The 22,914-nt window shown below is 36.1% G+C and overlaps 1 protein-coding gene across 2 annotated transcripts in view; it reads right to left on the bottom strand.

Annotated features, from left to right (window-relative positions):
• The window catches only part of CREB5 (cAMP responsive element binding protein 5), a 1,721,100-nt gene that overhangs the window by 948,948 nt on the left and 749,238 nt on the right, over window positions 1-22,914 (bottom strand). The window contains exon 7 of one of the 2 annotated variants that reach the window (XM_044066812.1): window positions 2,760-2,846. The exons of the other annotated variant lie outside the window; for it this stretch is intronic. Coding sequence (XP_043922747.1) covers window positions 2,760-2,846 — 87 coding nt within the window. The remainder of the gene's footprint in view (window positions 1-2,759; window positions 2,847-22,914) is intronic. 2 annotated transcript variants of the gene reach the window in all.

Below are 22,914 nucleotides of genomic sequence, written 5' to 3'. Positions count from 1 at the left end.
ACAATAAATAGATAAATAAATAATTTCATTGCTATTTAAACACATATAAAAAGAAATGTAACCTTCCTTTTAATGTTCTTTTAAGTCTGTTGTCACAGCTTCCAGTTTCGAATTATGAATTGTGGGAGGAAAGAAAAAGAAAAAAAAAACAAGTAAGGAAAGTAGAAGAAGGCATTTTCTTCTTATCAGAGAAATACTGGTCTAAAGAACATATAGTCAGAAGAAGTGTGTTATGAAGAGATACCAAGTGGGAAAGCATTATTTCTGACAGACTATGGCTGAGAATAGCACACTTCAGGAATGCAGTAAGACAATGAATGAACAATGTAAACTACCGAGTGCCAATTAATTAAAAAACAGATACATGCACGAGTATAAGTGCATCCTTGTACTCATGACCTACACCAGGTGAGATATGCACTACCTTTCTCCATGCTCAGAACTACAATCTTTGCCCCTTTTTCATATCTGTCTTATAAAATTCTATTGAAAACTCTAGTAAACTCCTCTGGTAACATTTCCCATTCTGAAATGCCTGAACCTTCTCTTCACCACTATAAAACACACATGTCAAAATCTTTCCTCCTTTTGCCTTTTACTTATGTATAGAAACTGAATCTCCTACATTTTCTCTGTTTCTTGTGTATAAAAATAAGCAAACATTTTACAGAAATTGCTTTCCTACTTGTTTTGACATAGAAAAGCATATAACCACTATTTCACAAATATCTGTGCATCATGCCTGTCATAACTAGGAGACATGGATCCAGTCATGTCTGTCTCATACTTGTATGTAAATAATTTATCTGTTTTTTCAGTCACAACTATTGTTATGGTATATAATCTTGTCTGCCTTAAAAGTTCTATAAGGATTATCTGTATGTGTATAGTAATAGAATGTGAAAGTTACTATATGGTGTCATACCCTGTAAACATGTGATTTGTTCCTGAAGCTTTTCTCCCCAGTCCTCCACTGAAAACAGGCACATACCCAGATGGACCATCCCAGTAAACAAATGTCAAAAATAAACAGACTGCTAGATGGCCAGCTAAGCACAGCACTTTTTCTGAGCTCTATAAAATGAATATAATAGACAGAAATTAGACTTATATATATATATATATATATATATATATCCTTAAATTTTACAAAATCTAGTTACTAATAGTCTAAACTTTAACTTAATAAACTTTGAAGTTTTTATTCCAAACAATTCCTGTCAAATTATTTGAGACTAAACTTGAAGGAAAATGAACAGCTCCAAGTCTTCACAATCTGATGCTGCACTGAGGAAAGAACTACAGCTGGTGACTTCCACTCTGCAGTCACTATCACTGAAGACAGATAACCTCCAACAAAATCTGGGGAAATTAAGTGAGAATAGTTCTAAACAAACTGAAGTTTTTAGTGACCTTTTACAACAACATCAAAATAAGATAATGGACACGGAGACAGCCATAACCAACATAGATGGAAGATTAAAGGAGGATGAACTGCCCACAGACTTTCTTCTCAAACAAAACACATGGCTAATGAATAAAACTGATGATCTTGAAAATCGGGAAAGAAGATGCAATATTCGAATTTTCGGAGTACCAGAGAAAACAGAAGGAGAGAAGATGATTTTATTTTTGAATAATTGGATTCCCAAAATTTTAGACTTGCAAGAAGGGCTCTCGTTTGGTACAGAAAGAGCTCATAGGGCAATTGTAAGCCAGTGCCCACACCCCCACAGCAACACAGAGATCTACTGTTGTAAAATTCATCTCTTATCTTGATAAGGAACTAGTGTTACAAACAGCTTGGAGGAAAGCCACATTAAAATGTAACCAACACCCCATCAGATTTGACAATGACTACTCTGTGAGAATTCTGGAAATGAGGAAGAAGTGTTGGCCAGTAATTAAACATCAGAAACGAAACAACATCAGAGCCCAAATATTGTATTCAGATAAAATCAAAATGCACCTTTCTTCTGGTACAAAAATCTTTAATAACATGGATGAAGCTATCTCCCTTACAACAAACAGTAACCTAATGACCATCCCAGTGGATATGGATTTTCCCTCTCTTCTTTAAAGAAAACATCTGAGAAAAATACAAAGAATGATGTCAAAAAGAAGAAACAAAAAACTGAGACTTCAGCTGCTACAACAAATTCACCCTTCAAAGAATCAACTGGTAAATAAATAATCAAATCTTGTTCTTTTTTTTGTTAATGATTAATGTCCCTGAATTCATACTTACTGCACCATTACGGTAATAAATGCTGTTTAAATATCATTTAGCACACAGAACAAACAGTTAACTAACAGCAATAATATTAAGGAATTGCTTAAAAAAGATTAATTTCATTGCCTACTGAGATCATTTATAGCCAAAAAGAAAAAAAACAAAAAAAAGTTGATTTACAAATAAGGCACTGTTAGTAAATCTAATATGTGCAGCTGCTTCTTTAAGTGAGTTGGGGAGGGCTCCATGCTGTATACATGTATAAATCTTTATTAAAATACTAATACAGCTTGTTTAACCAACTACATAATATAAAGTGTCACAATAAATTACATTAGATAATTTTTTTTATTTATTAAACCTTAAATACTCAATTTAGTGTCTTATTAATGTTAGATTATCTGTTACACTAACATCTACTAGAAAACATGGCACCATTATTTAGCTTTATTGTTCCCTTTTTTACCTCACTAGCCCATTTTTTACTCAGAATGTTGTTTAAATTCGAGATGAAGCTTGTTCTTACCTCGAGATGACCCTCGAGCTGTTTTTAAACTGCCCTGTCTTCCCTAAGGCTTCTGGAAGATGTTGGTCCATTCTGCTATGTTGCACTCTACAGGAAGTAAAGGGAACAGTATTGGAGATGAACCCCAAAGCTAAAAACACTCAGACTGCTGCATTTAAGTAAGTTAGATTCTTTTATTTACATAAAAAGTTACTATTTTCAAGCTGATGTTTAGAAACTGGAAAATAACAGTTTAATATGATTACTAGTTTAAAATAAAGCTGACAGAAACAAGTATAAGCCTGAATCAGTCCAGACTTAGAAACATAAATATACACAATTTAAAGTCTGTAGTACTGTTTCCTAATTATGTAATACTTGAACTGCACAAGCATTTGAGAACATTTTGTTATAACTGTACCCTCAAGCTTCAGTTCCAAAGAAGTTATATTAGACTGAAGACAAGTACAGAATATTTGTACAGCAGAACCTGGTTAACAGCTTTTTCATATTGCTGCATAAGACCAGAGGTTCTGTATGGGTGTCATCTAATGACATTTTTGACTAGAAGGTGTTATATTTCTGCTAATTGTAGACATTAAGGCAGTGACATACAAAAAAGGTGTTGTAGCACTGCTAATTGTAGACATTAAGGCAGTTACATGCAAAAAAATAAAAATAAAATAAAATTACATGCTTCATTATTATGGGGACAAGAACATGTGTGAGATGGTCCTGGATGCCATTGTCAAACAGTACTTCTCAGAATCTTTTGCTGACAGCTCTTAGGGTGAATAAACACACAGTTAAATGTGATTATGATACTGTAGATAGCTGCACTAAGATAGTGGCCTCAGGTCCAGTCCAGTCAGCAGACTTTGTCTATATAGAAGCTTTTATAACTGTAAGAATCTGTAAGAATCTTGGGCAAGAAAAACTTCTAAAAACTTCATCTGTTTTATATGAGGTGAATAAAAGGTGTAAACAACTAGATTTAACATAGATTAAAATCCATGAGTTGACCTCTGGTGGTAAACTTAAAAACTGCAAGATTTGTTACATCAATACAACCTAGTTAATAAGGTTCCTTTTCTTAATGAACATATAACTTGCTTCTTTATTACAAAGTTTGATGAAATTTCTCTGTTATATGTAAACTGCATAAAGTAGCTACACTCCAACTGAGATTGTTTAGAAAACAAGAGCAAGTTAATAAGTCCTTGCAGAATTAAAAGAAATAAACAGGTGCAAGATGAATGGTTAGAATATAACACATAATAAATTATCTGCATCTAAACAGAAGATGAAATACAGTATGATGTACAAAAGTTTGTTTTAATAATACAGGAAATGTAATAATCATCACTTACCTTTACTTAACAATGCTTAGTAGCTATATGACACTGCGTCATTACCATTGTAAGAATAGCCTACATGAAGTTTTATTTTTGCAGTGTTGATGAACAGTCAGCATTAAGCACATTTTAATATAGTCACCTCACTTTCCTTTTATTGATTTGGTCATTCACTACTCCTTGTTATAAATAATACAGATAACAATGTATTCAGACTTTGAATCCTATAAAAATAAATGCAGTCTAACATTATCTATTCATCTTAACAAAATGTACTTTAATATATTTTACTGAGGTAACTGTGATGCCCCTTAATTTTAACCAAAGATAAATCTTTGGGAGCTTTTACTTTTACATCCAGCTTTTACTTGATTAGAACAATATAGAATGGACAAAAGCTTAGAGTGTTGATGAATAACTATGCTCATTCAATCATTTATGCATTTTCTATATATGTATTACACTATCCCAAAGATTTTTACACAAGTTGTTGGTTAATTAACATGTTTTTAAATACAAAATGAAAGACTTTCAGTTGGACAGACATATACTCTCACTAGATATAAATGTCTGATTAAGGCTATAGACTCCTTTGATGTTCATTATTGTTGTTCACAATAGTTTCTAATATATGTGCACCAATCTTTTGAAATATATATATATATATATATTATAAAAGGGGCACCCAACTACTTTGTACCTATTTATTTTTGGATAATGTAATTAAAATATTAATTTTTATTGACTCTGGCTATTAGATAAAGATTTTGTACTTGTTTTAAACTCATTTGATCTCATATAGTAATTCATGTCAAAGATAGGAATGTCAAAACCCAGTATTACATATGTAACTTAAGATACTAATATATGTGTGTTTCTCCTTTTTCCTCACTACATTTTAATAACTTAGTGGAAACTGTTCAATCAATTGTATGTTTACAGCACAAGTCCCTTTACTAGTATATTTTAGAGCTAATAGGTATGTTCATGATGGCTTGGGAAAGCAGTTTGATTTTATCTCATCTTTCAAATTGGGATTTTTTTTAATTCCATGTATGTGTTGGGGAATTACATTATTTGTTTGTCTATGTTTTAATATGATTGTTTTGTTGTTTCTTTCTGCACTTAGGCCTGATTATAATATACTTCACATCATATTTATAGTCATGATTCTTGCAAATGTGTCACTTAAACAAATCAAAGTTTGGAAGTCTCAACTTTTCATTGAATGCTTTAAGATAATAAAATCAGTTATTACTGACCATTGGAGAAATCATTCCTATAACTCAGCATGTCTTTGTCTTTAGCTTCACTTAATATAAATGGCATCAATAATTCAAAGAAGAGGTCATACCTTTTGATATACCTTAACTTAAAAAAAACACAAATAGTATTCCTATAGGAAACACGTTTTGAAAATACAGAAAAGGATGTTTGGAAACCAAACACTTATACAATACTAACTCATGCTTCATTTAAGTCTTAAAGGAGAGGAGTGATGATCCTATGGAAGAATAATATTATCTGCCCTCAAATATTATAAAAGGATGAAGCCCCCAAGGGACTACTAGCTATCACTATCCTAAAATTCAATCACAGAATTTGGACGCTTGTTAACCTTTACTGGCTCTCATGACTGGGTGCTTCAACTGCTAAACAACATCTCTATCTTATTGATAGTATATCAAAAGGGACTCTGATTCTAGGGGGTGATTTTAATTGCTTATTAGATAATTCCGATACAACAAGTAGTCATCCACTTAGACTAACATCCACTGCCAAAATTCTTAAGAAATGGATAAATTCTAATAAGTTGCATGATACATATAACTAAAAATAACAAATCACTCTGTTATACACACACACACTTATCACAGGATTAAAACTCCAACCGGAATAGATAAAGTCCTTATCTGCAATGATTTAAAATTAAAGCTTAATCCTTTACCATCTTTCCTTTTCCTTTATCAGACCATGATTGTCTTATGTTAGATATACAAATATGGCTATTAAAATCCTCTCGGTGTTTACTAGGTCCTGACCTTTACCATTCGTTATGTTTAACCAATGTATACCACTGGGCATGAGCATTTCTGTACATAGTACTTTCTGAGAAGTACATATTAGCCTTTGCCTAACACATACTAAAATAGGGTATTCATTTTCTTTTATGATACCATTACAATACACTTACATATTCTACTCTGGCTACATGGAAGATCATCCAATTTATCCTGATATACAAACAACTGGGAACTAATATAGTGGTTGTTAACTAAATAATTGTGCAAACTTTCACATTAAAAATACATAAATAGCATAGGTAAAAGCTGCTTTGACAAACTCTCTTTCATCATGGGTGACATATAATTAAATATATATAATGAAGCATTAGCTTCATTAATATCTAGCTTCATGCTTGGATTCTGTAACTGCCATTGTTTCTCCCTCAAATAAGATTTATCCTGTTGCCTACCCTTACTTTTGCCATCCATTTCATCTGCTGCTTTTCATAGTTCTTGTATAATTTATCAAATGTTTCATCAATATTGTTTACACGATGACTCCATTTCAATGTGATACATAACATTATAAATTCTTATACAAAATAATTTTTCCAGAACAATATCTGTCTAATCTTGCTAACTGGATCTAGTAAATGTTTTGGATGGTTGCTTATTCCATAAGGAAAATTTTGTGAAGCAGTGCGCTTTTTATGTTGACCTTACAAACAGAAGCGCTATACCATTTCAGGCCTTTATCTTTGCCTTTGCGATTGTAATCATATTTGCAGGTCCTTTGACCTCATTCATTTTGCTAAGATCTTGATTTACCTTCTGCTGATGTCACAGTACTCTTTCTATGATCAGTGCTCACTGTGCTCCTTGCAGGGATCAGAAAATAAAAGAAAAGCTTTATGAATATGATGAAAAAAGTATTGAAAAATGGAAAGATGAAGAAATAAGCCTTTGTAGTGTGACAGTCATCATTCATTCATTTATTTTTGCCAAGAGACTTTTTTTAAATGGCAAGGGGGGCAAAGCATTAATTCGTTTAAGAAAGGGAAACTATGTATTCTAAGCAGACATATGCACGGATATGTTAGCTACATTCAAAGTAAAGAAAATAAAGAAATAATGCATGATAAACTATAATAATAAAATAAGCAGGCATGTATACATTTTTATTATAAAAAACAAGTAAGAAATAAGAGTTTTGTACAAAAACATGTTGCACATGCCTCTTCGTTCTGTTACTGCTGTAGTTTACTACACATTAATATGCCACAGTTAGAGTCAGTACATAAGTACTGCTTTACGATACCAAAGTGCTTAATAGACACTGCATAGTTAATACTGACATGTTTGATTGAGGCATCCATTCTAAGGATGCAACTTCAAAAAGAGTTATAAAGATGTTGAGTTGAAATTTAAATGTAAATATTAACATAAAGAAGTACATGAATATCTTTCTTGTGCATCCCTGTTCATTTTCATCAAACAGATAAATATGCAGTTTGAGCTGATATGTAAACTCAACTTATGAAATCCTGTCAATCTGAAAGTTTGTAAAAGATGTGTCTCTCTTGTTTACTGAAAATTGATTTGTTCTAAACTTGTATTAGTAGGGCCATCAAGTAGTTATATATGCTATATTAAAAGGGCCCCATAGCCACAAAAATAGCCATAGCATCAATCACAGCAGTTTCATGTTCAAATTCTACAGATTAACTATGGACTGCATCCACCATTGTTTTAGCACAAGCCATGCTACCCAGTTGGAAAGCATGTTTGCTGATAGGTGAGTAAATGCATTAGATCCTGTTTCTCACTTATGTTTATAACTGGGTCTTCATGTAAGTGTGCAAATGTACATATAAGGACAGATTCCAAAAGAGTTGCTCTCAGTGTAAGTCTGCCCTGATTTTGATAAACCTGCTCTCACTATAAGTGACTTACTTCAGTGTAAGGCCTGTCTATGAGCAGGCTTATTACAGGGACTAGATTCTAAAACACCTGCTCCCAGCCTGCTTTCAGTGTAAGTGTCACTTAACATAGTGGTCTTTTGGAATTGGGGCCATAAACATTCAGGAATATAGTCAAAAATGCCAATAGACCAATTTCTTGATGTTTTCTATCTTGTGAAATAAAACTGACTGCATGACTTTCTGAAGTGCCCAGATCTGAAATCATTACTAATCATGTTTCCCTTTGTGATGGCCAACAAAAACTGAATTCAACTAAATATCTTCAAACACAAATGCATCACGCACTCAATGCTTTATGTGGGGGATTTGCCACTTGCACCCCTTGATATGGGGGGTGTTCCACCCCCAGCCCCTTACTGATATACATTATATATATCTATATATAGATATCACCACCATGGTTGCACAACCACAACCAAATGCACAACACCAAAGCTATACTATAGTTGACTAAACAAGTTGAGTATACCATTTTCTATGTCCTGAGCACTCCATTTGCAGTAGCACGGTGACCAACAAAATAATGACTCTCAGATATATAGCACTGATACCATATACTTACTTTCATCTTAGACATAGCAACATATGGATCATAAATTAATGATGCTTAAGCTGATTGATCTCATATCTAATAAAAGCTTTACTAATAGTTCCTCATAAAATGTTGGTTACAAGGTAGTGGGGGGATAATGCATAAGCTTTTCTGAAAACCAAATAAACACAGAATTATATATGAGCTCATGGCACATAGCATGTTTACTGAAAGTATGCAGTGCCCTTATTTCTCCTTATATGATGACAGCTCATTTATATTTTTTTCTTTTATACTAGTAAAAGATAAGGTCAACTGGATAGTTGATGACATTGAGAATGTTAAGAAGTTTCACATGAATGGAAAGGAAATGGAATCTGGTTGTTTAATGGATTTGCTTGAAGCCACAGTCACCCCTAGATGTAAGATTACTCCACAGAAGTCCAAGGATCCTACGATAAAAAAAATTATAATGGCAATTATAAATTATGTTGTACTCAAAGTGTGGTGATTACACTTTAAAATCGAGGAAAAAGGCAAGCTTGTTATGCACCTCTCTGATGTTATGTAAAGCTTTCCGAACTGTTTATGCTTTAGTCTCACACTAACGTATATATAACCTGAACAGCACTGGGAAATGGTAACAGCTTCAAAAGCTGTCAATGCCCCTCCCCCAGAAAAGCACAAATGACAGACTGAAATGTTTAACAGCTTTTAAAGCTATTAGTTCATCATAACAACTATCAACTTCTGCCTGTCTGTGCGAAAGCTTTAAGTACTTCATGGCTTTCAAAGCAGTGACACACTTTCTGCGTCTACACTTTTTTTCTCTATAATTAGTAGCACGACCGAGCAGCTGAAATACAGCAGTAGATTTTCATGAACGCCGGGGTGCCAGCTTGACGTTCAACCTTCAACGAAGGCACGCCCATTTACGCATGTCTTTCGAACGCCCACCCAACCACGGGGAGGACATGCAGACTCCACACAGAAGGCACTCCCCACACTCCAGCCGAGAATCAAATAGGAGAACCTCCTGCTGTGAGGCAACAACGCTACGCTGCACCACCGTGGATGTCTGAAATGTAGTCAGTGTAAACTGTATTAATATCTGTTACCCTGTAACCACAGCTTACCCTTGTAAACAACTATAATTTAAGGAGCAGCACACATCAAAGTTCTTACTCACTCACATCAATGAAAGCATAGCGCTCTACAGATGATAACTTGTAACCTTGCTTTTGTCTGATCACAGAGAACTGGAAACAGACGTAGTACAACTGATCATGGAAATGAGTGACCACTCATGAATTACTGGCAGTGGACTACAAATTTAAAAATAATGTCACATATGTTGATGAATTATTAAGAATACATTGGATACTAAACTACTTTCTTGTGATTTACTGTTTAAACACTCACTGGGTTGTCCTGCATTTTCTAAGTTTATCTTTGGCATCATTGACTTTGTTCCCTTTAACCTGAGGGGTAGGGATATGAAGGTGGTTTTAGAAAATAAAGAACTGAAATGGCAGTTAAAGCTGCAGGCTGCCTTACAACCTGGATTAAATTAATATATTTCCATCCAACCTGTTTTAATTAAGAGAGCTACAAAATGTAATATTTATGTGTTTTAATTACACAGTTATTTATATTTTTTCAATATGATATCTGATATTTCTGAAGAAGTGTTTTTAGTCAATGTATTAGTTTTGAGTTTGATATTCGTTCTTTAATGTTGGTTACACTTTAAATCCCACTGTTCAATTATGTAAATGAATAATTTAGTAGGTGTGATTTTAGTATAAAAATGATTGTGATGAAGTCCTCATGTATTAAGGAAGAAAGTGCTTAATCCATGGTGGTTATTTTTTAATAAACGGATTTATTTTAATTTCTTTATGAATCCTTAGACTTTGGCTCAAATTGTTACTTTTAGTTTTGTTATTAGCCTATTTAATCTAACTTCCTTATTAGTAGATAAATGAACAAAGCGATACCAATACACATATGATAGAAAACTCTAGGTTAATGTGAGATCAAAAGCATAAGATATGATCAGAAGTGATAAAGCAAGGAAAGAAAATTATGGATATCTTCAAAAAATGGTCAGAGATAGTGCTACTGACAACAAATAGCATTTTGGGATAGAAGAGTATATCACAGATTGATGAGACAAAAAGCAAATGTATGTCTTTGTGTCTGTGTGTAAGTGTATGCAAAGTGTGTGTGTGTGTGTGTGTGTGTGTGTGTGTGTGTGTGTGTGTGTGTGTGTGCGTGCGTGCGTGCGTGCGTGTGTGTGTGTGTGTGTGTGTGTGTGTGTGTGTGTGTGTGTACACATTTGTAGGTGGGTGCATGACTGCATGTGTGAGTGTCTTTGCGTATCTAAAGAGGACATCCAATTTTATGAAGCATTTTGATACACAAAATATGACAATGGCATCAAGATCTTGTGCATCAAAAATGGCAGTCAACATGAATGTTCACAAGTGACAGTTTGGAAATAATAAGGCATTGTAATGTTTGACAGAAAATGAATATAAGGCAGAAATAATTACTATAAGACATTGCCAGTGGTCAAATAAAGGTGAAATTTAAACAAAACAAAGTTAATTTGAAACTGATAAAAACAGTAAGAAAGACATGGGAGAAGCAACAGAAAGTGAGATTGAAAATGCAAGAGTGAAGAGACACTGGAGCTGTGAAATCTAAGAAGCACAGTGCGTGCTGACAGGCCTGTCGAGCATTGCTCTGCTGTCAGGCCGTATGAGATTTCACATAATTTCTGATACTGTATCATTGCAAGATCAGGGTGACCTTCAACTGAGCAAGAGGATGAACCATGCCAGTGAAATAAATAGCCTATCTGTCTGAAAAACAAATAACCTTGTACACACATCAGCTGGCATGCCACATTAACAGAATCGGTGAGGATCAACAGGAAGTTACTTTTACAAATAAATATTACAGAATGCCACTTTGCACTTTGACAGTAGGAAAAAAATGATGACATGCATACAATGTGCATCGCTGATATCTTGAATGTATGAAACTAAGAGAGAATTTTGTCCATAATATTTATCAAATGTATTTAGCAACTGGTACACTTAGATCAAAACAATTACTGTTTTTAATATTAGGGAATGAGTGTTATTGCTACTAGATCTACAGAATGCATTTCACAGAAAAGAATATACATGGAAGTTGCAAAAATTAAGGACAGGAAAATAATTTTCTTGGATGGCGAAAGCCAGGTTACCTTTTTGGCTAGGCTTACATAGGCCTTAGGCCCAATAGCCTAGTACCTACCTATGAACCTATAAATGTAAAGTCTGATAGGGCTTATTAAAATATCTAACACCAAAAGATAAACTGTACTTTCTTTAACACATCATCTCAGTAATTTCTGCTCTGCAGCGTATCTTCCTTCTGTATACACACATTGTACTATGTCTGTGTTCCCTTTATTTTTTTTTCCAACAGGATGGTTGACTTTTGTTTCACTTACAGTTTGTGTTAACTGTGTCATATGGGATAGGGGCATTATAGCCTAGATTGGACTGGTTAATTAACAAGAGTTAGCCAATACATTTTGATTAAGAAGTAAAGTACTACATTTATTTTATGCTTTACAGCATACCTATCATCCTGTAAGTGCAAAAAATCTGGACAAAGCTAAAAACAATAGGGGAAATAAATTAACTAAAATCAGGGAGAGATTTTAAATACTGCAGTTATAAACTGAGAATGTTTCGAAAATAACAGATTTTGCAGTAGTATACATTTTCTGAAAGTATGAATTTTGAAACTCAAATGTCTGTCTATATTTAGTGACTTCCGTCGTCAGTGATTTTGCTAGAAAGCCATAACTTTTAAGAGGAACAGATCAAAATATGATGCAGAAATCTGGACATTCTATGAAATTCTGTACAGTTGGGAGGTGTGTTTTAAAGTCTAATTCCACTATGGACCAATGAAATCCATTTCCTCAATAAGGCAGAGGTCAAACACTCTTACCCAATGTTTGCTTTTCCCACAGAACAGTTTCCTTTCCATGCAAAAGCCTGAGATAGACTGCAGTGAGGAAGGTGGTACCTTGCACTGTTAAGTCACACCTCTCACCTCTGGAAGGTGTACATAGCAAGGATCAGCACTTCCCCCTTCACTTATCACTTTGAATATGAGGTGGTACTGGAACACTGGATCATCTCATTTCCAGGTGGGAAGAAATACCCCCTCCAAAACAGGACTGGGGGGAGTACCACTATCTTCCCAAGCAGCTAACATGTTTAGGCCAACCACACGGTGACGCATTTGTTGCTAATGCTGAGAAGTAGGAAGCAAAAAGAGGGTATGTGTTTTAAAATAATTATCATTGCTGAAGGAATTCTAACAAAGCCAAAACTTTAGGAGAACAGAAGTGAAGGCACAGATTGCACATATGTTAATCCTATGCTACCCGTTTGTTTATGTATTCTAGTATCTGTGCTGCACCAATGATTTACAGGAACCTGTTCCATTTTACAGCCAGGAACAGTGTATGGATAACTATGTTTGCCATATGTCATGCCTCTAAGATGGCCAGAACTTCACAGAATGTTCATATTGTTACTGCATATGTTTGGCTTTCACTCAGAAATTTGTGTTTTTCCTGGTAAACCATTGAAGACTGAAGTCAGTAAATATTGACAGACATTTGAGTTCCAGATTTCATATCTTTTAGCAAATGCATGATATTGCAAAACATGTTATTGCAGCAACTTTCTAAGTTTAAAAGAGAAAGATGTAAAATCTGTCCCTGATTTTTGGCCATTATCCCCACATTATTTTAGCTTTGTTCAGCATTCCTGTGCTAAAAGGCTGGGCTGTGTGGTCTAAGTCACATGGAAGGAAAATGGAAGCTCCAGGCACCAAACACAAGATTACATTTAGCAGCAGTGCTACAAAGCATTGAGCCTTAACCCCCCCCACAAACAGCAGGATGGGTAAGATTGTTGTTGTACACAGCAGCAGACCACTGAAGTTCAACTTGCAAGGTCGGAACAAGGGGGAGTTTGACATTGTAGTGTCTGCAATTAGTGACGAAATTCTCATGTGTAAAACACCAAGCTGAACTGTGAAATGCAGCAAAATGTGTAAACGTGTAAACGGTAGGACCAGCAGATGCTTCATGAGAAATGTTTGAGCATGAGGCAATGGCAGGGGCAGTTGAGTAATATAGAAACAGTTATCCTACACAAGGATCCATGGATTGCATTCCTACAGCAGTTTGCACAGACATTATGTGCTTGTACTCCTCCCTGGATTTCCTCTGGTGGTTAATATAACAGATTGTGTTTTTTTTTTTTTTTTTTGCAACCACCTCCCATTAGGTAGCTACACCTTTTCCTTCCTCTTCATCTTTCTTTGTGGTACTAATCCCTCCCATTCGTGCAATTCAGTTCACCTATTTGTAATTCAGGGACTGCAACAGATCAGTCAAAGACAATCAGCCATTCAGAGAATGGCCATGTGTCTTTTGCCTACTAGTAGGACATTTATTTATTCATTCATTTACTGGGCTTGTCTGAATGGCCCATGCATGGCCCCTTTTCAGTGGAGGTCTGGGTAGAAAAGATCCATAAACCTAAACATTGATAAGTAATTCATAGCTGAACTAGCATGATATTTAGGCAAAAGATGTGCCAGGTAGACTGTTTCATAATTACATACAGAGATACAAAAACAAATACATCATAAATATCTTAACAATGCGTTAAACATTACAATACAAATCAGTTAGTAAATGTCAAAAGCAGTTAAATATTTCAGTGTTCCAAAGTAGTAGCAATGTCATTGTTTCAATAGTAGCAGTGCTGTGATCAGTAGAAAAGTAGAGGGGGGTGCGAAGGAAAACAACTTATAAAGGGCAGAAGATGTAGAGAGAGCAGGCTAGTGACGAGTGATGGTGCAAAGGAGACACAGTTAGAGCAGGCTAGTGATGAGTGATGGTGTAAAGGAGACAGAGCAGGCTAGGGACGAGTGATGGTGTGAAGGAGACAGAGCAGGCTAGTGACGAGTAAAGGAGACATAGTTAGAGCAGGCTAGTGGTGAGTGATGGTATGAAGGAGACATAGTTAGAGCAGGCTAGTGATGAGTGATGGTATGAAGGAGACATAGTTAGAGCAGGCTAGTGATGAGTGATGGTATGAAGGAGACATAGAGCAGGCTAGTGATGAGTGATGGTGCGAAGGAGACAGAGCAGGCTAGTGACGAGTGATGGTGCGAATGAGACATAGTTAGAGCAGGCTAGTGACAAATGATGGTACAAAGAAGACAGGAATAAGTAAGCAGAACGAGTATATAGGATAATCCTTTCTACATCCTTGTAATGTTTTTGGGTATCAAACTAGAAGTTTTTTTTTTTGCTACTACAGCATGTGGATTTTGTGACAATTTTTGTTTTTGTAATGACAGGTACAACTGGGACAGTGCATTGGTTTGCATTGTTACCTCACAGCAAGAGGTTCTCCAGTTTGATTCTCCGCTGGGGTGTCTTCTGTGCAGAGTCTGTATGTCCTCCCTGCATTCATGTGGGTTTTCTGCGGGTGCTCCAGTTTCCTCCCATGTTACAAAAGACATGCGTCTGGAACGTTTCTCCCCAGGCTTCCACTGAAAATTGGCTCGTTCAAAGCCTGACTTTTCCAGTAAACAAATGTTGAATAAATAAATAAATAACTGCATTCTGTTAAATAACTAAATAAACCATGAGATTGTCAAACCATTTGCTGTCATGGATTAAGCTGGCAGAAACAAACATTAAAGTTTCTTAATTTTTTTTTAAATTGTTTCTCTCATGATTGTAGTGAAATATGATACCTGATGTATTTATTCATTTCCAGCACCAGAACTTCAGATAACTAAAGCTGTGATATATAGGTTCTTAGTCAAGTAAGTACTTGGGAGGTAATGTGCTTTACTTTTTGCTAAGAAAGAAATATACTGCTGCAGACTTTTTAAGTAGCATATTAGCTCAGTAAGCCATGATGATGTCTTATGAACTAGTAACCTGTATCTTATCAGCCAGGGTTAATAAAAAACAAGTCTGACAAGTAATAACAAGGGCTCATTTAGCAAGGTCAGGCACCCAAACACACTCAAAGTCGTGTTCATAGCTGTGTTTAGCCACCAGACTGTTTAATGACTTGCAATTTCCATGAAGTGATAAAGTGGTTTCCTAACTGATGCTTACAAGGCAGCCAACCATTTGTTGTTGAAATGCTACTGTCTGTGCAGGTGTTTATTCTGCAGGCCTTTTATTTCCAGTGCCCGCTGCATCATATAGCACACAGCTATGCAGTTATCCTCATATTTATCTATAATGATCTGCAAGAAATTGGAAAACACTTATGCCAGACCAGCCTTTGTGAAGAAGAAGGAAAAATATAAGAGAAAATATATTTAGTAATAAAACCCTGCTAGAGTATGAATTATGTGCATATGTATATGCTGATTAAATTCATACATGCAGAAGTCATAATGACTGGAGAAACTCAGAGCCTTGAAATTGTTTGCTGAGTTTCATTTCAAACACTAAAGCATAGTGTTCATTTGTCACTGGTGTGTAATGCTATTTTAAATATATACATGTATATGTATATATCTATCTATATATATATATATATCTGTGTGTGTGTGTGTGTATATATATATATATATATATATATATATATGTGTGTGTGTCTGTGTGTGTGTGTGTGTGTGTATATATATATATATATATATATATGTGTGTGTGTGTGTGTGTGTGTCTGTGTGTGTGTATATATATATATATATATATATATATATATACATACATGTGTGTGTGTGTGTGTGTGTATAAAGATGCATACATTAAGCTGATATGACTCTGCAAGAACAGTATTAAGATCTATTATCTTGCATATGCACATAGCCTTGAACACAGGGACTCCTTCATAGTACAGTATGGAACAAATAGGAGAGGTGCATTTTATAGGCTCATAAGTAGGTACTAGGCTATCGGCCCTAGGGCCCATACAAGCCTAGCCAAAAAGGTACCCTGGCTTTCCCCACCCAAGAAAATTATTAATTAAACAAAACAAGTAGGTACATGCTGTTTCTAACAAAGTATTTGAAGGAGATGTTTTTCAAATGAAAGCATCATTTTAAAATGTTTTGACAGGTAGCAGCACTATGAGTTCGCAGCTGTAACTTCACGTGTTCATTGGCTACACTGATCTGTCTATCATTGCAAGTTTTGAACTCATTGGTGGGATGTAACTAGGCAGCACTTCAGTCAGATGGATTTGAGAGAGAAGATGCATTTCAATACCTAGTATACTGGATTATCTTAAAAGTGAATAAATCTCAGCTCTGAAATTGTAATTGTCTGTTTAATTTAATTTATCATAGTGGACATTGCTTTTAGTAACAGAACTACTGTTCACATGCTTTTTAAATAATGTGGGGTTTGAAATGTAGGAGCTGCCCTTAAAGTGCATTGCCACACCTTGGTGATTTACTTTTTGCACCACTATAAGCGGTCCATAAAGTAAATATTAGCACTTTTATCCCAATCGGCTAATGTTTTTAGTCTCCTCTTCTCTGAAAATACTCCTTGTCAAATTAGTTTTCCACACTTGATGCCACTGAAAATGAATGGTGATTTTTAAACTCAGTGACATCAACTCAGAGAAAGTAAAGGTAAAAATAAGAAACAACCACTGTTAATACAGATAATTTTCAAATGATTGCTTATGCTATTACTTTTTGTAATATTCACCACAACAAATCTATTCCAGGCAGGGTTAAGGCTTATTTTACCAGGGCCTTGTCTCCATCTGTGGCTTTTTGGTAAGGGCTGTATTCTAGAACTATTATAGAAACAGCAGCTTGGTTTTCATTCCACAATTTCACAAAGCATTACAAACTAGATTGCTTCCCCGGGTCTAGAGGGCTCAGCTCAAACTGACTAACAGTTTGGCATGGGGAAGGTACCCTGAAACATTGGAAGCTGGCTGGCTGTTATGTCCTTCATGTGTTATAACCATTATGGCTGCTGCAGCAGTGACCCGTATGAAGAATGTGTTGTGGTTTATGTCTTTGCTACATTATTCACAACTGTTCGCAAGGAGTATTATTCTGGGATCAAACTGCTTTTCCTCCTTGTATCTACATAATCACAATGGTTAGTCTCAGCTGGTACTGCTCACCACCAATGCACTTTGGTCTTTGGGCTGCATGTGTGTCTTTTCTTTAACTATTCCTGTACATCCTTTATAAATCTGTCTGATCAAGTAATCAACCAGTCTCTTTATGCAACACAACATCATATTTACTTAATGCTACTTACAGTAACTAGTATCCACAAAACTAGTTAGCCACTAATGGAATATAAAGACTTACTTGGCTTCCATCCTCAGCCATACCTCTTTGCTTCTCCACCCATAAACACTCCCACATTTATAAGTATAAATCACAATTCCTCAAGTTTCACATCTTGTCTCCTCTTCATGTCCTACTGTCTCTCCTGTATAAGCAGCTTATATTTATCAAGCTAACTTCCCTAACGACTATAATCTGCATCCGTCTTCTCTTTCATTACCCTTCAGCTTGATCTACTTCGCACACCCATATGTACCCTATGCAGCCTGTCCTCTTCTTTTTTGTCCCTATCATGCACTGTAAACTAAAGTCGTTCGCACTTATCCATAACAGTAGATGTTCAAATTCCTCACTGCTGCACAAGCCCTTAGGCTATACTGGGTATTTCTCATACAGGAAACAAAAAAATGGACAGATTCAAACATTTCTGGCTCCCCCGCCCCTACTCTGTCACACTAATTGCTGATTGTCTAAACTCCGTCACTCTGACTACTGATCATCTAATCCAGTGGAGGAAAATCAGCTGTCAAACTGAAGCTAGTCTCAGCATTTTCTTCCCACACAATGACAGAAAAGCCTAACAATCCTGAAATAACCAAACAATAATAATAACAAAATATATAAAGTAGAAACAAACACAACCCAACTTTATATCCCAACTACAATGACATACAAGGGGATAGACGGTGGGTGTGGCTACTGCAACAGTGAGGAATACGAAACTCTGCTGTCATGGTTAAGGGCAACTTACACAACTGTACTATGTTCATCATTCCCAATGCTGCAGTACTTCTTAGGCTATGTGGGTTGAATATCAAAGACTATCTATCCTGGGAGGAGGACGGCTATGAATCCAGGAGCCCATGCAGAACAGTCCTATCAAAGTTTGACCTGGGGCTAGAAAAAGAATCTAGTTTGTATTGCTTTGTAAAAGTATGTAGAGAGGACCATGCAGCTGCCTCTAGAATGCGAGAGTCCACATATTTCCAATATGCCTTGTGAGAAAACAAGGCTCTATTGGAATGTGCCTGGATACTGCCTGGAATTATTTTGTTGTGGTGGGATTAACAAAACACAATACTGAGCACAAGCACCTGGACATTGTCCATTTAGACAAGGGTATCCTTTTTTTGCCCATTTATAAAAATCTTCCATTGGATGAGACATTTAACTGAAGCCCCATCTGTCTGAGTTTGTGGTAGCTCAGGTGGATGTAAGAGATCATACTGCACCTATCAGAAAGAGTAAGGGAAGTTCCCCAATGTCCTGGCCAAATTTCACCTAGTAGTAATAAATATCTCCTCAGTTCTCCCCTAAAAATAGGATACTAGCCTACAGGGACTAACCCAGCCAACAAAGAATAAATAAATAAAAATAAAAAGCTGATTGCTTTTCTAAAGGGCTTAATTCTGCAATATAGTACCTGAACTGCCTATACACATCCAGAATATGCACACTCAGATCTCCCTGCTTTTTATGTTCCGGGTAGAAAACGGAGACTGATATAAAGTAAACTCTGAAACCACTTTGGGTATGAATGAGGTGTTAATTCTTAAAAAGACCCAGTCCCTACAGAAAATCAGATAGGGTTCACCCTTCATGAAAGCTTGCATCTCAGACTGATTTTAAGTAAACTCTCAAACCACTTTGGGTATGAATGAGGTGTTTGTTCTTAAAGAGACCCAGTCGGAGCTTACAACTCACATAATCTTCTTGCTGATGTCAGAGTAATGATGAGTCCAGTTTATCAAGTTAAGAACCATCAATCATCTTGATAGCAGTTTCCAAAGGTGGCATAGCATTTTCTCCAGCACATAACTGAGATTCCAAGGAGAAGTAGCCTATTTATGAGGAGGTTTTGGGTGTAAACTTCTTTCAGAAAATGTTTCACTACAAAGATAGAAGGATTCATGGGTAGACATGCTGAAATGGCTGCAAGATAAACCTTTATACAAGAATAAGCAAGTCCAGAGGAAAGTAACTCACACAAATATTTGGGCACCAGTGGTACAAAATCCCTGATGTGCCCCTGGTTTTTGGTTATGCACCAAATAGAAAATTGTTTCCACTTACCAACATTGGACTTTCTACTAGCAAGCTTCATTGCCTCCTTTAGTACTCTGCTGCACATCCTTCTAAAATAATTCCTAAAAGGTGTCACATTGAATCATGCAGGCAGTTAGTTGTAGTTTATTAATATTGGCGTGTATCAAATTCCCCCTCCCAAGTCTTGTGTGAGTAGAGCCAGTTTGCGAAGAAGCATGTGGTAATTTCCCTTTGCCAATTCCATAAGAAGGGAAAACCAGTGTTGGCTGTGCCAAAAGACGGTCAGCACAATTATTTTTGGGGTATCCTTTTGAATATTCAGAATTACCCTGGATGTTAGTGGAAAGGTTGAAAACAAGTAAAGAAGCTGTCCCTTCCAAGGGAATGAACATGTATCTATCTTCCAGGTTTGTTTGGAAGGAGCCCTGGAATAAAACTTATTAGTCGTCTGTTTTGAAAAGATGCGAACAGAGATACGTGAGGTGTTTCCCACAATTAGATCAATTCTTGGAAGACACCCTCATTCAATTTCCATTCATAATGGTCTGTTCTTCTCCGTTAGTCTATCACTACGTTTTGCTCTGATGGAATTTACAATGCTTGGAGGGTTAACAATTCTGAAGTATGAACTCTCAAGCCATCAATACCAGCCTGCACAGGGGGCACAACCTTGTACCTCTGTGCTTGTTGATATACCACATGACTGGGATACTGTCTGTAATCACTAGAGGAAGCCCTGAAGACCAAAGGTGATGGAGAGACTTGAAGCCTCTTTTCAGTTGGTGTACTTTAGTCTGTCTAAAGGATTTCACAGACCATGCAACTTTAGCCCTCTGTAAACTCTATCCCAAGCAAAATCTGACCCATTGTTGTCTCTACCAATGCAGTTACGTTTTTATAAAGCATCTAAGTGGAATTTGATACCCCAGAGAATGACAATGCTAGGTCCATGTATTTTTTTTTTTTTTTTAGAAACCATTGTACCTTTTTCAAGTGTAATCTGGTAAAATGTATCATGATAATCATAAACGTCATGAACCCTAGGATCTTGGGAAATTTTCTTGTAGAACTATGAAAAATTCAGGAAAAATTTGAGATAAAGAACCACCTTGTTATGTGTTTAAAAGGCCTTTTCAAAAGAAGAGTGATAAGGCATCTCAAATACACACTCCACTGAGATGGAGTCACAGAGGGTTGGGCAATATTTATCTAGAATCTCAGAATGGTCAAAAGAGACATAACCCATGTTAATGACTTTTGATATCTGGACAAGGAGTCTGCAAAGATAAGCAAGCTATCTAAATAAGGAAAGATGTTGATGCCATTTAGTCGGCAATAAGGTATTACTAAACATTTTGTGAAGAGCAATGGAACTGTATACAAACCAAAAGGGTAAAGCAGAGAACTGATTATGAAGCCCAGAAACAGAGAACCATAGAAATATCCTGTAGCCTATGGTTATAATTATGGTAATTTGGTAGTAAGTCTCTTTTAGGTCTAGAATTACCAAGTCAATTCTGAGGAATGAGAAATACCAGGCTCTGCAAAGTTAGCGTTCTGAACCTTGTGACTTTCATGTACATGTGTAGAAATGAAGGATCTAGTACTGGTGTCCAAGGAGCCTCTTTCTTTACTACCAGAAGCATTCAGTAATAGAAGCCTTTGCCCTTTCACTTAAAGGCACTGTTTCTATGACTCCATGGGTGTGTAAAGACTGAATCCTGTTTGATTTGGAGTGTGGGCAAGTATTCCCCATAAAGGAGGTTTTTGTACCCAATGCATGCCATCTGCAACCCTCCTACACCACTTTTAACACCCAGGAGTCTGAAGCAATCTGATGCCAAACTGGGAATGTTGACAACCAGTTTATTTATTTACATATCTATGTATGTATGTATTTATTTAATTTACTTACTTAATTTATTTTATTTAGTTTGCCAAAAAAAGACTAGTTTTGTTTATTTGACTTTTCTGTGCAAGAGGGGAGTCTGTAAGATTTGTGCTGGGGTACATGAAGTAGTTAATTTTCCTCTTTCATCATATTATTTGAGAACCTGGCTAGCGGAAGAGTCAAACAATACCTCCTTATCTAAAGGTGAATCCAAGATTTCAGACTTTACTTTTTTTTAATAGGTTAAAACATAAGAGGGCCAATGCAAAGGAGGGACATGCACCCCATCTAATAGCATCTTTCCCCAGTTTACCCAAGAAGAAATTTACAATGCGTCTCCCAGGCCCAGAGAAGATGGTTCTCTCATGCTCATAGCAAGTACTGCAACAACCTGAGAAGATAGGGCTGACCCCTGGTTCACACTGTCTGAAAAGACTAAAAAAGAGGAACAACCAGTGGCTACTGCAGGTTCACCTACTATTGTCTGAGACATAGACTGAATCTGCAACAATTACAAGGACACCTTGGTAAGCAATTTTTTTTTCTTTCTAGGTACTGCCATAGAAGAGCCAGCTGGATTGGAATAAGTATCCATGCCGTAACCGGGGAAGAGGCACCAAAAGTCGTAAGCATAGCTGGAGCAATTTGGTCGGAAGGTTAAGATTCCACTGAGTGTTCACAAGTAGCATACTTACAATGCTTTCCCCTGTCCCTTAGATTATAAAATGCAAACGCAAAACAGAATTATGCTGTCAGTACTGTTCAAACACACACACACACACACACACACACACACACACACACACGCACGCGTACACACACACACACACACACACACACACACACACACAGACATACTTACTGATGGCAGGTAAGCTGTCACAAAGTGAGCATAAGCATTACTCAGACACACAATTCCTGACCTTTTCTCTGCAAACATTCCTGTTCCACAAAATTCAAAGCTTACAGAAACAGTA

This window comes from Protopterus annectens, chromosome 3.part1 (genome assembly GCF_019279795.1).
Source record: "Protopterus annectens isolate FY-2018-M chromosome 3.part1, PAN1.0, whole genome shotgun sequence".
Classification (NCBI taxonomy): Eukaryota; Metazoa; Chordata; order Ceratodontiformes; family Protopteridae; genus Protopterus; species Protopterus annectens.
The sequence above is the reverse complement of the archived record's forward strand: the minus strand, read 5'-3'. Positions and strand labels throughout refer to the sequence as shown.